General features: G+C 46.6%; 1 protein-coding gene across 7 annotated transcripts in view; it reads right to left on the bottom strand.

Annotated features, from left to right (window-relative positions):
* The window catches only part of MRAS (muscle RAS oncogene homolog), a 38,731-nt gene extending 28,276 nt beyond the window's left edge, over window positions 1-10,455 (bottom strand). For 2 of the 7 annotated variants that reach the window (XM_053982653.1, XM_053982652.1), the window contains exons 1-2: window positions 10,161-10,247; window positions 9,739-9,918 (exon numbers count right to left, since the gene is read on the bottom strand). Coding sequence is in view for 3 of the 7 variants with exons in the window: in XM_053982648.1 (XP_053838623.1) it covers window positions 5,323-5,331 (9 nt within the window). In the remaining 4 variants the exon portion in view is untranslated. Of the gene's footprint in view, window positions 1-5,322; window positions 5,428-5,939; window positions 6,078-9,738; window positions 9,919-10,071; window positions 10,091-10,160; window positions 10,248-10,381 lie in introns of those variants that run through there. The other 5 variants (XM_053982648.1, XM_053982649.1, XM_053982654.1 and 2 more) reach the window with 5 other exon arrangements.
* Window positions 10,456-16,438: the final 5,983 nt, after the last annotated feature.

Genomic DNA, 16,438 nt, shown 5'->3' with positions numbered 1-16,438 from the left:
GGGAAATGGTATTTTGGGTCACCAGTTCCACCCACCCCTCCACTCAACAAGGCTTTTGAAGTGCACCAGTCCCAAACAGAAGCCACAATACATTAGCCTGAGGTCAGGAGGGCTTGGAGAGCCTGAGGTTGGGAGATATTTAAGGAGTTTTTTTGGGTCCAAGTGGCTTTGTCAGCAAGTCCCTCGCCTCCTGCTGCCCACGAGGACACCCTGCCCTAGGCTGCTGGCATGTCTGCCCCAGCCATGGACACTAGCAGGCATTTCCTCAGCCCTTTTGTCAGTGCCTTGAAGGTGGCAGACCTACAATCACTGCCCAAGTTCAGCAGTTCTTCACTGCTCTGGCTAAGACAACTCCTCTTTGTCCCTTCTCACCTCTCAGCTATGCCAGTTCATCTTCACCAGTCTTCCCAAGCCCACATGAACAGCAGCTCCTGTTACTTTGCTCTGTTCTCTTTTACCCCAAATCAGAGAGCTGCTCCCAGTGTTTTGTGCAGTTGAAGGATTTATTCTTATGCTGCACAAAACCAAACAGATGCTTCGACACAGGATATGCCCAAAAAACCAATTTTTCTGCTTTGCTTCGACAGCCTAGCATTTATTTCCATATTCTTGTGAGGCTGGTAGGTAAACAACAGAGAGTACCTCGCTGTGCTCAGGAGACCTTAAAATAAGAGTCCTATTTCTCTGTCCTCCTGGATCCAGCAAGTCATCCTCCTGAGGTTCAAAGAGTTTCTGGAACTCATAATTTAAAAATCCATGGAATAAAAACAGGGCTGCTGGAGATCTTTACCAACAGAAAAGTAGGTTGAAACTGTTATTTAATAATTCAAATCCCAGTTGCCTAATTAAACAGAATTGCTACATTGCAAAAAGAATAAGGAATTATATATTCTCTTAGCTAACTTTGCCGATTAGCATGAAAGCCTTTTCATGCTCCACAGGCGTTTGGTCCAAGTAAAACTTTTGAAAACAGACTTAATACTCCACAAGTAAATGTCACATAACAAAACCCTTGCTGCTTACAGGACTAGGGTGATGCAGCAGCTTGTCAGCATCCTTCTGCTTCGTGGAGCTATTTTACAGAATACACAGAAGAAGCGATGCCCAGCAGAGCATCTTAACAGAGCATTCAGTATCTCTTTGGACCTGCCCAAAGCCCAAGAAAAGCAAATGGTCTGCACAGTTCCTCATGCCTGAAATATTCCCTGTTTGTAGATTACATCTGAAAGCATCCACAGCATGTGGAGGAAACAGAAGTCTCTCTCGAAGCACTCTGCCCTTGAGCTACAGAATATTTTCTTAGGGAAGTGCTGCAAGTACTTATTCAAGTCCACCTCGTCTCTGCAGCTGATCACAACCTCTGGATGCTCGAATTCCAAGCTATGATCCTTCCCCAGCTAGCACCAAGTCTCTTCAGGTGAAGTGCACACAGTGGGCTCAGGCAATACCTGCCTTGATCTCCAAGGGCAGCTGTGTCAGATGCAGGCAGGTACCTTAACAGCGAGATCATGCACTATTCTAAGAGCTACAACAGCAGTGTTTGACCTTGCACTGTTGCACAAAAACAATTCACAACAGCTGAGGGTTTTTCCAGAGCACTGGGGCATGTCTCCTCTTGTTCCAAGGTTAGTTAGGGATTCTTGTCCCTACGAACCAGCAGCCACCAAACCAGCCTCAGTCTGCAACTGCAGTCAGCAGCAAGCACTGCTGAGCCAAAGGGATTCCTTCGGTGATCTCCCACCTCCCAGTTCATCACCCTGCAGCACAAGCTCTGTGGATGCCCTTATGACTTTCTGGGATTGAGTGCTTGGTACTGAATAACTTCTTCCAAAGAGTCCTGCTTTATAGACATATGTTCCCCATCCAGCAAATGCTACACTTAGGCTGGTGACACCAATACTTCCATAGCAAGTATTACATAAGACATCAGCTACTTATTTTCTGAAGATCACAATCTCTACTCAACTGCCAGCTGTCTATGCAGACCACTCAAGAGCTATCTGGGTATGCTAAGTACAGATGACAGACCCGATAACAGCTCTGAATGTGTCCAAGAGATTAAATTCCATCTGCACCCTGTTACTTTTGTCATTTGGTACCCCTTCAGAGTGAGTGTTTCAACAACCAACGGGCATAGAGCTTGTATCACAAGATCACAAGTTTACAGGAAAAAAATCCTTTAAATGCATTCTTGGAGTCACCAGGTACCTGAAGACATACTACAGTGGTGTCCTAGCAGTTCTTTAAGTGGGAAGGCCAGTTCAAGAAAAAAGTGGCTGTGATTCCCACTATACTGATGTCCATTAATATCCTTTTAAACTGAAATGGGTGGGTCTTTGTTCCAGCTATTGCCTATCAGGCTCACCATGAGGCTTAGTGCTTCCAGCAGTGCAAAGATCAGATCTCTATTCAAAAGCCTTTCAATCCCTCTTATATTTCCAAGATGAACAAGTATTTGTTTCCATAAACTAGAGCATGTCTTGCACCGGAAAACAGAACAGGCTGCAATAGCGTACTACTCAAAACTATATCAAAGGAAGATTAAACACTCATTTTCATACTGGTATGACCAATTCTTAAGAAAAAAACAAAAAAAATCATAAGAAAACAAAATACTAAAGCCCAATAAAGCTGAAGATTTCACTTTAACAATTATTTTTTGCTCACTTCAAAACCTCCTCCTTCCAGAGGATCTGCGGAGCCTTTTGCTGTTGCCAAATCTGCATTTTTTTGGACACATGGCGCTGTCAGGGTTTGTTCACAGAGTCCCTCTCCATACTCCATTGTTGGCTCACCCACCACTGAAATCCTGATCCCAGTCCTTCCTATAGCTGTGACAGGAGCTGAGGCATGCTGGCAAGCAGATACTTGGAAAGCTGAATTCACTGACGCTCTCAATCAGATTGCAATTTCATTAAAGAAGTTTTAAATAAAACAAACTCCAACATTTGCACTTCATAATTAAGTGGAAGCCAACTGAATTAGTGTCAAGCCATGGCGTAAGTGAAAGCATCCGAACCTTGGCACCCCTGTGACCCTAGCCAGCTCTATAAAGAAAGCTCCAGCAGCTTGTACCACAGCAGACCCTGACACTACATCTCCTTGGGACTGCAGGAGAAGCTGAGACATGCCAGGCTCTGCCTGCTCCCACTCAGGGCACAGGTACCCGTTCCTATGGTGCTGCAGGCATGGCCTGGGAGGCACAGCAACATTCCTGCCCTGGCAGCAAGCCAGGAGTGACTTTCCAGTGGCAGAGTAATAACCACTGGGAGCGAGTCAAGCTCCGGCCCAAGCCCAGGGAAGTTGGCAACACTGAGCGCTCCCGGGTTTCCCAAGAGGAATATTTCACTGTAACCCACACACAGTACATGACATGGGCCCCGAGCAAGGCACTGCATGACTTACAGCTGACTTCAGCAGGCTTTAGTTTGATCCGTAAATCCTCTAGACACTTCACAAGAATGTTGCTCAACTCCCACTGCCTTCAGCCTCACAAGAGGTAGACATAAATACTTAGCATTAGCATAGCTCCCCGTGACTCATTTTTTCTCCTTTTTAAATATAGCATCCTATAAACGTGGATGCATTCTGAGCAATAAAACTCACATTGTTACTGTTCATCATGCAACCATAACAAAAATTCCTCCTGCCAGCTTTGGACAACTTCCTTCACCAAACTCCAAACACTGGTGACCCTCACATGGCTGAGATGGAGCAGTGGAAGCTCTGCTCCATCAGGGAACCCAGGCAGCACAGGGACTCAGCACTGTGGCAGCAGATACGGAACTGGGCAGGAAGCTCCATCATCAACCCAGCCACTCATACCAACTTTATTAAGAGGAGCAGAGCTGGCTCTGGGCACAGGAAGAGCAGGGATTTGCCAGAGAGGAACAGTTTCAGTAGCTGAGAAGCAGCCTGTGTCAGCCTTGGGGAAGCCACTCACTGAAGGAGTGGTGGTGGAGGCATCTCTAGGTGGGGGATGTTCCCCACTCTTCATCTCTTTCACCTCCCTCCCTCCATCGCCAGGCTTGAGCTTTCTTCCTTAGAAAAGCCAAACCCACATTGTCTAACCCAGCAAATGCCACAAGCTGCTTCAGAAGCACCGAGTAAGAATCAGATGGGAAAAGCATGGACCAGAGCTTGTTGATTTTCATGGGAATTAAGACTGTTTGAGCACCCTCCTGTCTGTGCTGCTGCAGACTTTCTTGTGTGATCAATCCTTCACGCTGTGTTTAGCTTTATTGAATACTTCAGTTCCCTACAAATGAGATAAATAGCAGGTCCCTATCACACAGGTATGTTGCAAAATAAATAGATTTTGCATTACAAGTGTTACAGGAATGCTTTAAAACTTGCACAAGTATCAAGACTAATCCATCACTGCTCATAAAGAACCCTAGGACTGATAACAAATTAAAATCTTACCTACACAAATATTACAGTATGCAAGACTGTTTTCTTAGTTTATCTGTTTCTGCTGATAACCATGTTTGCCCCAGTGACTTGAACTGTTCTAGTCATAAGCTGTGAGTTAAGTGCACCAAATCCTGTCTAGAGAAATACATGCTTTCCTCTGTCTACAACAACAGCTGAGAGAGACATCAGTCATCCTCTTAGCTGTCCTAAAGACATAGCTGAAAATGCATGCCCATATCCATCCTGCTGTCAGGTGACTGAAAAATACATTTTTACCTTTTGGACCTCTCTAGTAAGATTACCCTTGAGAATTTATTTACCACAGTATTTTTCTAATTGTTTCTCCAACACTCTTATTTAATATCTGAAATAAGTGGAGTGGCAGAGCTGCCGCTCTCATCCTGGAAACTGGCATTTTAAGGACAAGATAAACAGAAGCTTTTGCTTAAAACTTCCAGGAGTGTGTGTAGCTTAAAAAGCTAATTCCTTTTTAAAATAATGACTAAGACTCTGAGGAATCTAACTCCCAAAGTCACACAGGTAGTTTTGAATATGTTACCCTTTCAGAGTAATTATGCCATCAAAGTTCCAGTCAAAAGCTGATGAGCGTTACTAATATATGCTGATGAGAGAGCTTGAACGTGAAAGACCTTCTTGGTTTATTTACACTTCAGTAAATCAGAAAGCACACCAAGACTTATTTTCACATACAAGAGTAACAGACCTGACCACAAGGGACATTTAAGGAGGTTAACCCACAGGCCAGGGAGTAGGCTACTGTAAACTGGCTGCAAGCTGATGATGTTGTACTTGTTTTCACTGGAGATGTTAGAAACTTGGAGTAGCTGTTTGGACTTCAGTGGACTAGCACCAGTCACTACGTAAAACAGTGGTCTGGCCCATTACCTGAATCATTAGAAGTCACCATTCAGAGGCAAATTAGTCCCCAGGACTTTTAGTCCTCAGTGACATTTATCTCTAGACCAAGAACTAGGCAGATGCAGTCAAGAGCTGGGATGAAGAATAAACCATTTTTACCACCTTGCATAAAGTTATATATTTGGTACAACATTCTTTACAGAAGCAGACCTTCTCAAAGAGAAAACAAGGCAGGCATTGTGTTATTTGGGAGAAGGTGAAAGAGTGCCAGGAACTTTTTAAGCCGCTCTGTAGTAGAAGAAAGTACAAGAAAGTAGTTAAAGATTTTAATTTTGAGCCTATCAATGTCAAACAAATTCCAAGGTTAACAAAATTTAGCCAAAAATTAATATGTAAATTGTACAAGCACTGAACATTTCTGCTGGTCAGTTCTGGCCAGAAGAGAAGTAGCAGGAAGGGGAATCCCATCCAAGACTGTCTCAGATACTTAGATGCCTTCTGAACTATCTCAGCTATATTTATGCTCCCAACACACCCCACAAAGAAATAATTTCTACTACTCCATTTTAGAAAGAAGAAAAGTGAACTCAGTGACAGGCAGATTCATTGGTGCCTGTAAGAATTGCTGATCTTAGCCTACTTACCTTTGGCCAGGTTGTGACAGAGAAAGTACTTGGGGGCAGTTTCCCATCCCTTCCCTAGCTCCAGCAATTGGGCTGGTGTCTCAGATGGAACCTATCTGCCTGTGCAACACGAAGCACCACTCACTGGAAAAGCAGTGTCTGAAGCAGTAAAATTGCAGGAAAGTGAGTAATGAGTACTATAAGTAGAGCAAACTACTCAAAAATATTGTTAACCTCCCACAACCCCATTCCTACCCCCTCCCTCAATCATTATTTCATTATCTTATGGCAAACTAGCTGCCTTTTCTATCTCTATGCAAGATTTCCATATATATTACTCCTCCACTGACATTTTTTCACACATACACGGATCAGCAATTGCACCACTACATTCTCAAACAGAGAATAAAAGAGCCATAAATCTCAAGAAAAAAAGAGTATGCCAAAAATTTCAGCATCTGAAGTTACAGCTGTTCATTTCTCCTCTCTGTTCAGAGAGAGCCAGTCTTGGCTTATTGCAGATGTTTTTGAAGTAGATGGTGTTGCTCTAGATTTACTTTGGATACACTCATGATGTGACCCACTGGAGCACTGGAACTTTGTTTCCCCACAGAGAAAAATACAGCCAGTGATATTCAAGTAGAACAGGAAGGCTATTCTCCCCACCCCAGTAAGTATCTTCTCTCAAGCACCCCAGTAAGCAACAACAGGAGAAAGAAGCAACAACTCCACCAAGGAGTGGGCTAATGTTCCTCCCATCTGCCAGTCCCACGCTCATTCTGTTTTCACTTGGACCAAATCCTCCCAAGCCTTCTGCTTTATACCTCGTTAAACTTGGGTGCTTCACACAACAAAAATGTCATCCATCTTTGCAAGGTTACTTTCAAGGCACATTTCCATATCTTTTAACACCATTCTTTTCCTCAGCCCTGCCTTGAAAGCCTGAAAATTAATTCCCTATTTTTCACATTGAATCTGTCTCCTGATTCCAGATCTACTTATTTATGGCAGTAAAAGTTTATGCAAAACCATGCAAAAACACTCCCCTCTTCATTCCTGTGGATTCATGTTAATATTCTCCACCTCCAGAGTCTGAAGTACTCCCTGCACTGAGAGCTGCACATTCCCATGCTGAGGTGCAATCCCTCCTAACTCCCCCTGTGCAGGTAAGAGAGGTAAAGGGATGAGTGGTCACGGAGAAGTTACAATGCTGAGGCAAAAGCAGAGCCACAAAGCGTAGGGGCACTGACTGAAGGCCCTGCACGACTCCAAAGGCTGAGCAAGTCTGAAGTGAGGAGCCACCAGAAGTGACAGCTTAGCAGTGACAAACAAATAAACCAGGTAAACCAAGCTATTAAGAGTGGTCAAGCTGAAGTCTGGAGCCTAAAACTTTTACAGGGCATACTGATTCATCCTAATGAACTGACTCACCTGGAGCCAGTAGGGATGCCAGGCTTGGCAGCTGTGGGTAGAGGCTCTTGGCTTGAATCCAGCTACAAAAAGGACTTCACACCCAAGGAAGGAAGATAAAAATTAAAGGGCAGAAATTAATAAAGCTTAACAGTTTTGCTCAAGGAGCCTTCTAGAATAAAGAGAAGGGAGTAGAGTTTCTGCTCAAATGTTGTCAGCCCTGAAGCACCACTAGGAGCACACGGTGCAGCTAATGGGCCAGAAGGGACTTGGGTGCAGGACACTGCAGTTGAAGAAAAACCTAAGAAACCCCAGCACAATGACAACAATAATGAATCATCACATCCGGTTTTCCTATATCCACCTGCCTAACATTGCCTTTGCCAATGACAACACCAGCTCATCTGCGGGAATCATCCTCCTCCTTCCAGTCCCCAAATGCCCTTTCTCCACCAGTGCCAAAAAAACGTGTGAGAAGAAGGAAGAAAGTCCTCTCTAACTACCTTCTGCTACAATGTTGTTCCTCCCCAGTGTTAGCCTTAGTCCTAGGTTAAGAAAAGACCATCCAATGTGACACATACCCAAAGTTCCCCCCCAAAAAGGCAAGTATAATTTCTGCAATTCTTAGCACCTCTGCAAAAAAATTTGAGCTTGTGAAAATACCCACCAAAAACATCAATAAATAGAACTGCCTCTCAGATAATTTCTGAAAAGAGGTGCTGGGCCAGCTCTGACCCTAGTGCAGCTGTTCTGGTTCAGGAGTGATGCTGGTGGGGTATTTGGCCCTCTGCAAACTGGGTATACACTCTATCATATTGGATAGCTCCTGGAATGGAGGAGCAAAATCAAAGAAAGACAAACAAATTGATGCATAACTACAATATGAAGCTATTCATACTTATTTTCTACATACACTATTATTTTTAAGGAGATGTCAGCTTGGTATTTTCAGACTCAAATATCTAGAAAGAAATCTTACCTCTCTTAGGCAGTTCGAAGCTCTGCTACAGAGAGGTTTTCTTTAAAGCTGTTACTTCGCAATTTCCTTGCCATACCCCTTGTTCTTTCTCTTATCTTTCTTCTAGCCTTTCTTAAAAGACCCTATTTTTGCAAATCTGTTTTAACAGATTCAGAGCAAGAGACAAGTACCTTTCATAAAGAAAAATAACAGTTTTAGGCATTTGAAATGCATCTCTTGTGCAAGAAGAGCCTGAGTAAACCAGGTAATTTCAGAGTGAAAACTCAGAAAGCACATCTATAGCTGATACAACTATAAAGTTGATTAACTTTTCTTAATATCAACTTTTGTATGAACAATAGTTTCCAGGTAAGATGTACATAAACATTTCCAGTTGGAAAATAGCATCCCTTTAACCCTGCCAAAAAAATCCAAACTTAGATGATTTAAGCTACCTGAGGAGTTGGTGGCTTAGATTTTCCCATTTCCATGGCATTACTGGAGATCAGTGCCAGCTGACAGTGCTGACGGGCTGCAGTTCCCTGTGCTGGGAAAAAGCCTCACGCCGGGGTCAGGGCTCCCCTGTGAGCTTTGCTCTTCTAAGGAAAGCCCTGTCCCCTCTCCAACCTGCCGGTGTGAAGTCCCAATTTGATGCACGACGTGATCAGCTCGACAGGGAGGGTCACTGGAGTAGAGGAGTGCAGGATGCTTGAGACTGATCCACTCGAGGTCTAACACTCAGCTTGCTTCTCAGCTTGCAGCCAGCGTGGCTCTATCTTAGTTTCTCTGTCTAGGAAGTAGGGCTTTTGCGTTGCTTCTAGGGCTCTTGAGCCATTGATTAAAGTAAATAAACAAACAAAAAACCTACAAGTTTTCTTCCTAATCCCCAGCAATCCCAATCACAAGGTCTGAAAAATCCTTGTCCTATCTGTGGTTCAGTTTGTTTTCTTAAAGCAGAAAGTAAAAAAGCAAAGTAAAAGTAAAGTAAACCCAGGAAAAAAAAAAAAAAAAAAACCAAACCCAAACCCGTGCCTCCTCCTCTCCTTGTTTCTCTGTAAGATAGCATCTCTATCCTTCTAAAAGTTATGGAAGCTTATACAAAGTACTCAGTGATCCAGGAGCAATTTTAATGTAAGATAAGAATCCTCGCCATACTCAGATCTCATCCAAACACACCCGGGACAGGAAAGTAAAATATTACCGTGGCTCTGAATTTGTGGCGGGGGGAATAACCCTGACACAAGCAAAATCCAACAAACCCTCAACTTACATACAAAGATCTTCCATTACACCGCGTAACTCAGAGCGACCCCCCTCCTCAGCGCACACCGCGGAGAAGACACGGACCGCACGGCGCTCCGACCATTGCGCCATACATTCCCTTTTCCCGGCTCTCGGCGGAGCAGGCACCCCAGGCCCCCGCAGCCCACCCGCCGCACGGAGCCCTCGTACCGTCCGTCCCTTGCCCGGCGTCCGGCGCTGCCGCGAGCGGCGGCTCCGCGGCGACAGTGGGCGACAGCGCTTTCTTCCCGACACCGAGCTGCGGCCAGGGAAAGCGGCGGTGCCCGGGGCGCGCTGCTCCCAACGGGGGGGCTCATGCCAGCGTGGGGCGCCGCATTTCAGCGGGAATCGCTGTGGAGAGAGGAGAGAAGCAGAGGGGGAAGCCCCGCCGCGGTTACCGCCGGGTGTCACGGCGGTCCCGCCCCTCCCACGGGCTTGTCGCGCGTGGAGCGCCGAAAGTGCGCGGCGCTGTCCCGCGCCCCGCGGGGGACGGGCAGAACACACCCGGGTTATTGTTTGTTTGGCCGTGTCCCTCCCGCCCCTCTCAAGAGAACGGAGCGGCCCCGCTCCGAGCCCGCTCCCCGCCCTCTCACCCGGGCTGCGGGGCCGCGCCCTCAGCGCCCGCCCAGAGGCGGCCGGGCAGCGCCGCCGGCCCCCGCGCGCTCTGGCCCCGGCAGCCGCGGCAGCGCAGCCCGCGCCCCGCCATCCCTTATATCGCCGCGGCGGCTGCTATAAATAGCCCGGCCCCGCCGCCGGGGGCCGGCCCGGGCGCCGCCGGAGGGGGATTCGCGGCGGTGCGGGGACCCGCCGTCACCTGCGGCTCGGCGGCTCGGCCGCGTTTGCCGCTTGGGCCGCGCGTGGGTGCCGCTGTCCGGCGGGCGCGGCCGCGGCGCGGCTCCCGGGGGCCCGGGCCCGCCGACCCCCGGCGCGGCAATGGGCCCGTCCGCCGCCGCCGCGCGTTAAGGTGGAGCGGAGCGGAGCGGGGCGGCGGCGGCACCTTAAACCGCTCGGGCCGCTCTCCCCCGCCGGCACCCCGGGCCCCACGGGGCTGTGGCTTAAGGGGAGCGAACTGACCCTCCGGCCGCGGGGTTTGTGCAGCCGCCAACAAACGAGGAGGAGGAGGAGGAGGAGGAGGAGGAGGAGGAGGACAGTAAACAGCCGGTTCTCTCTGATGGACGGGGCAGCAGCCGGAGGGCACAGACTGGTACAAGCGCCGTTCACGCCGCATGAACACGGCACGCACCGAGCCTTTGAGAACCAGCTACTCTCCGCACACAACCCCTTTCTCCCCCTCCCCTATATGTAGATATTCATGCTTAATACGAGGAAGCCTCATCAACTTTAATTCCAATAAGAGAATTCGTGTTCATCCTATATTGCACTCGGGGAACACACATGGGCAGTGGTTACTTTTCTTACCTCTCATTTCTGCCCTTGGCTGGCACTGGGAGGCAGAACCACAGCAGCGCTTCCCATGCCACCTGTGGGCTCCTTTGCCACCTCGCACCTTGCACCTGCCACCAGCAAAAGCTCTCCTCCCGCACCTACGCACACTTACTGACATGCTGCCCTCACAGAGGATGCTAGCAATGGCTGTGTGAGAATAATCCATGGCAGGAAGGACGTGTCCTACCACAGGAGCACCTCGGGCACAACCCTGGGTGGTGCTCAGGTGCAGACCGAGTGCCTGCAGCATCTCAGGGGGTACATGTAGGCACTTGCTGATTTACTGAGCTGGGTCAGGGCTTACCTCCCTGGTGGTGTGCAAAGCAGAGGTACAGGAACTCAAAGTGGTTCTTAAACCCAAGTGAACAGTCCCAGCTCTCCTCCTGTGCTGAATTAGCATTCTGTACACTCCAGCAGTTCTCAGAAAGATCTACCCAAGGAGTCTGGCACAGCGTTGCGGCATGCACGGAACAAGACAGCCTCCGTGCTATCTTTCCCACACGTGTAAGAGGCAGAGAGAAGTGTACTGCCATTTTACAATCAAGATACGTGAGTATCTGCCTCAAAACCTGCATTGGTCCAGCAGCATGGAAGAGGTGAGAGGGAGCAGACCAGGAGGAGCCCCACAAGCTTTCCAAACCAAACCATGGGACAGATGTGTTTTGTTCACATGAATTGACAGCTGGGTATGTCAGATATACATTTGTCAAAAGGAGTCACATGTTTACACCTAAATTTGGTGTGAAACAGCTTCTCTGTTGGTTACAGATTTTCCCTCTAGGACAAAACAGTCTCCTCGTCTTCCCAGGGCAGACTGCAGTGCAGTGATGGAGGCGACTGTTTATGGGGAATCTGGTTTTTTGCTATCAGCACATCTTGCCACCAGGGAGGGCAGAATTGGCAAAGCTGCGCACAGCAGGTCATTTGTACACTCTCAGAGGTGTGGAAATGCTGTCACTAAATGCTGGGGACACAGCAGTCCTGGGAGTGATAGGCCAAAGATTTCAGGTTTAGATATTTAAATCTGAGCATCCAGTTTTCTATTTTGGCATCTTAAACAGATCACCCTTTAGAGCTGCACATTTTTGCTTCTGCATTTGCCAACCAAGCCCAATATTCATACACCTAAACCTGAAAATCTCTGATGCATTTCATACCAAAGTCAGTAACACTTGACAAGAAAAGACTGTGGCCTGCTCCTGTACATCAGGTATCTTGGTTATTGCTTAGTTCTCAGTAGCCTTCCTACCATAAGAAATACTAAAATTATGGATGGAAGAAAGCCAAAAAGTCCTCTTTCAATTCCATCCAGTATCTGGAGCAGCATTAAATTGCTTGTAGTGCGTATTAGTTAGCAACATTGCTAAAGGGGAATTGCTGCTGTGGTTGAGCGCTTATACAATACAACTCCTATTTAAGTGCATTTTTGTATCCTGCTGAGTCACCCCAAGGAGCCCTCAAACAAAGCATCATGTTCAGTTTGACAGCAGAGGCAGTGGCATGAAGAGCTTCCCCTTTACCAGCCCTCCCTGGGGGGATGTGAGTGCAGGATGGGCGACACTTCAAACCTTGGAACAAAATAGAAAGCTAAAAGAAAAGAGTGCTTTAAAATTTCAGCCAACATTTCCCCCATACAGATTTAAGCACATGACATTTCCAGTCTGTTTCAGCTTCAGTGAGTAGATTAAAGTGATGGTACCACCTCTGAACTCCTCAAGTCAGATTATACTTCAGGCAAGCTCTCACTAAATCAGAGGATGCATTATGTATGTAGCATGGTATTTCACTATTAGGTCTAGATGAATGTGGCTGTTTATTATCCCATATTAAAGCTGAGTGGGTTAGTGCAGCATGAGCCTCTTGGCTTGTTTTGTTGGCAGCTGCCTTTTGGGCTGCTGGGGACACTTCCCTTGCCCAGGCTCTGCAGCAGGAGGTTGCAAACATGAGGGTTTGCACAGCACCACAGCAAGGCAGAGACTGTTTGCACAAAAAAAAAAAAAAAAAAAAAAAAAAAAGTAAAAAAGTTTTCCTTGCAGGAACAGTGCAATGGGTAAGATTTTTGTCAGTACAAGTTCCTGCTGGTGCTATATATCCAGGGATAAGAGGTCACTTCAGGGAAGTCAGAGGTGGAGTTTGAGGGGATGCAGTGGCCCTCCCAAGAACTAACCCAAGGTGCTGCTGGCATCAGTGTCTGGAGGACAGGCAGGTTGTGCTGGAGCAGGGAGCTGTACCTGCCTGCACCCTGCAGAGATAAAAGCACCATCCTGCACCAGATCAGATCTTACTAGAACAGAGCCCTGTGGGCTTGACCCTCAGTGTTGAATTTGGAGAAGAGCACAAAGAGACCACAGCCTGAACCCTGTCAGAGGGCACAATCTCAAATGAGCTGCAAAGGAAAAAGTTGAGGTGTTCCTACACTGCCAGTTGACTCCAAATCTGCATGAAATCAATGTAGTAGCTTTGCTGCCACTGTGAATGCAGTTGGTCAGAGAAAGCAGATCACACCTTTGGGCTATGGATGAACAGTATTGTACTGCTTCTATGGACTAGGAACAATGGAGCTATAACATAGTTTAAACAACTGAGATTGATTTCACCAGATTTCTCTGGTGCTTGGCACAGACCACAGTGAAGCTACTTAGCAGTAGAGGACATCTAGTGATATTCACATGCAACTACATAAACTCCATAAAAACGTGATAAAATTTCTCATGTGACTTCCTGAGTCTGCGTGGCTGGAGATGGGACACGGTGTGGTTGTGACAGCTGCAGGAGGGCTGGGACAGGCTGACCATGAGCACCCTCTATAAACAGGTCAAAAAGAAAAAAACCTCCTGAGAGGCTTAGGGAACATACAGTGAGGACACAGGTAGGAAGCTGGTGGTGCTGGACCTTTTAAGGAGACATTACAGGGGAGCGCAGAGCTTTTATTTCTACAGCAAAGACCATGTAAACTGGGATACAGAGATTAAAATCAGTAGTTTTCTTTCAGGAGTCTTTGCTCTTATCTCAATTTGCCTTTCATGTGACTCATCCTGAGCACATGCTGCAAACATCAGCCTCAAGATCAAGATTTTTTTTCTCTGGTGCACTAGATCAGCCCTTTCTCCATGCCCTTTTACAGCCTGCTGCTCTTTGTTCTAGGAAGGATACAAAGAATACTTCCCTTCTCCAGGTTATTTATAACAGGGGATTCTCTAGAAATGTTTTTTCCAGACATACTCCAGGCCTAGGATCAGGAATTTGGCTGTGAAACAAAGAGACTGCCAATTTGATTTCTAAAAAGGCAAGGATTGGCAGAGCTTTATAAAAGAACACACTTCCCTAAGGAAATAGACTCATTTTATCTGGCACTTCCTTTGAATGGAATTATTCCCATTAAGATCACCATTTATTTAGGAGTAAGGGCTTCACATTTGAGGTCTCACCATCTTGTACTTCCATGTCAGATGCACTCAGTTTACAAGTGTTGAGGAAAGGCAGGACTTTTATTACTCCTAATAAAACACAAGGAAAGTAAGTTTCTGCTGGCCAGATTAGGTCCTTGGAAATAGCTGTGCAAAGCTACAATACCTACTCAAAATGCAAAGGCATCAGTGACACAGGTAAAAGAACAGAGGAAAAGGCTGCATTAGCACCTGCAACAACTGTTGATTTTGTGCCCTCCATACATTTATGTTATTTATCAATGGACTATATTTAGCAATCATAAGATCAGAGCATGGAGCAGCCCCAGGTCTTTGCTCTGCTCTCCAGAGGGCAGCTGGTGGCTAGCAGAGACTGGCACAGCTCTGAGAGATCCACAGTAGCTGCTCATACAAGGCAGAAGTAATTTCTGCAGCACACTGAGTCATTGTAGGAAGGAGACTGAATCTTACCCAATTTCCAAAAGCAGAAGAGCTCTAAGCTCTCTTGTGATGAAACAAAAGCTGGCAGAGCACATGTTGTTATGTGGCAGGCAGGGAGACCACTTGAGACACATTCAGGAGGTCTTCATGTGAGCAGCAGTGAAGGACACTTCAGAGGCTGAAAGCTCCTGGTGTTGAGCAGCAAAGGCACAGTGCAGCTGCTTCAGTACCAGAGAGCCACAAATTAATGTATGATGTGAGTTTCAAGGCAGAGGAGATGAGGAAATCAATGACCCAGACAGAAGGAGAGATAGTGCCAGATGAAGCCCGATGACGACATTTCCAGGCAATTTGTTCATGCTGCTGGGTGAGCTGCTTGGGGAGAGATGGAACAGATTAGAGATGACTGCATATACTTTGCCTAAGAGCAAGACTGTGAGATTCACAGTAGCAAGGGCCTTGGTGGCTGTGCTGCCTCCACGCAGAAATATTAATAACTGCTTCTCTTAACTATCAGAGCATTAGCTCCAGCTGATTTTACTTTTGTGCATGTAAAAAAGCAATTACTTTTCCTCTTGGGGATTTCATCCGAGGGTTCTACAATGTTGGGCAATTATGTGTTCACTCACAAATACAGTTTGGTGAAAAAGGCAGGCTGTCAGGGGAATTTGAACCTGACAGGACACATATCAATCAGAACTCTAGCAAAATTTAGCTTTGAAAGTAATGTTCTAAGGAATGTAGTCAATTCCATTTTACTGGGAAAAAAGTGACACGGGGATCTTATGTTGCACTGGAAGTTCCAGGGCATTCACCTGCAGAAATCTGACCTTGAACAGGAAGAAATACTAGCTAATCTGTCTAATGAATATATTTGGTTGTTGCTCAGGTTTCTGGCTGGACATTCACCACACATCAGGAACTCAGGCAACCGAATTAAGAGCAGGGGAAAGACAAATGGTCACACAGACTGGCTGTGTGCTGCAAGGCATGAAGACAGGACATGGCAAGTGGAAAGTGAGGTAACTTTCAGCAGTTTCTATTTTAATGGTCTCAGTTGCACACATAGAAGTGAGTTTATCTTCTGGGACTGCTTGAGCTTGGGGCAGGTCTGTTCATCAGTACATCTAAAATGCAGCAGCGTGGTGTGCTCTGGAAGACACCATGTCTTAGCCTGTGATTCCAAATACAAAGCAGGGAACACACTCTGAGATATATTATACTGGGAGAGCTGTAACAGCTGCAGTTGGTCGTGGCTCTGTCTTTCTACTCTCTAGAACCTCCCTACAAGTTATTTTTTATTCCTAAGCTCATTTCAGTCATCTTATCCACTTATCTTATGCACCTTTTAGGCTGCGTCCATATGGTTAGAACATAGGACAGATGATCCCCCAAGAGAAGACACAAGACAGGCTTAGCAAGGAGACTAAGAAAGACAGGCCTAGGATTTCCCAGATCTCTGTCCTTGCACCTGGAGCTTATTTCTGCTTGTGCTGCAGGCAGACCATAACTGTATGCACAAGTGCTGTGTGTGGGTGACTCCCTGCCCACGCGCCCTGGAATTGGCAGGGCTAATC

Source organism: Vidua macroura, chromosome 7, assembly GCF_024509145.1.
Source record: "Vidua macroura isolate BioBank_ID:100142 chromosome 7, ASM2450914v1, whole genome shotgun sequence".
Taxonomy (NCBI): Eukaryota; Metazoa; Chordata; class Aves; order Passeriformes; family Viduidae; genus Vidua; species Vidua macroura.
The sequence above is the reverse complement of the archived record's forward strand: the minus strand, read 5'-3'. Positions and strand labels throughout refer to the sequence as shown.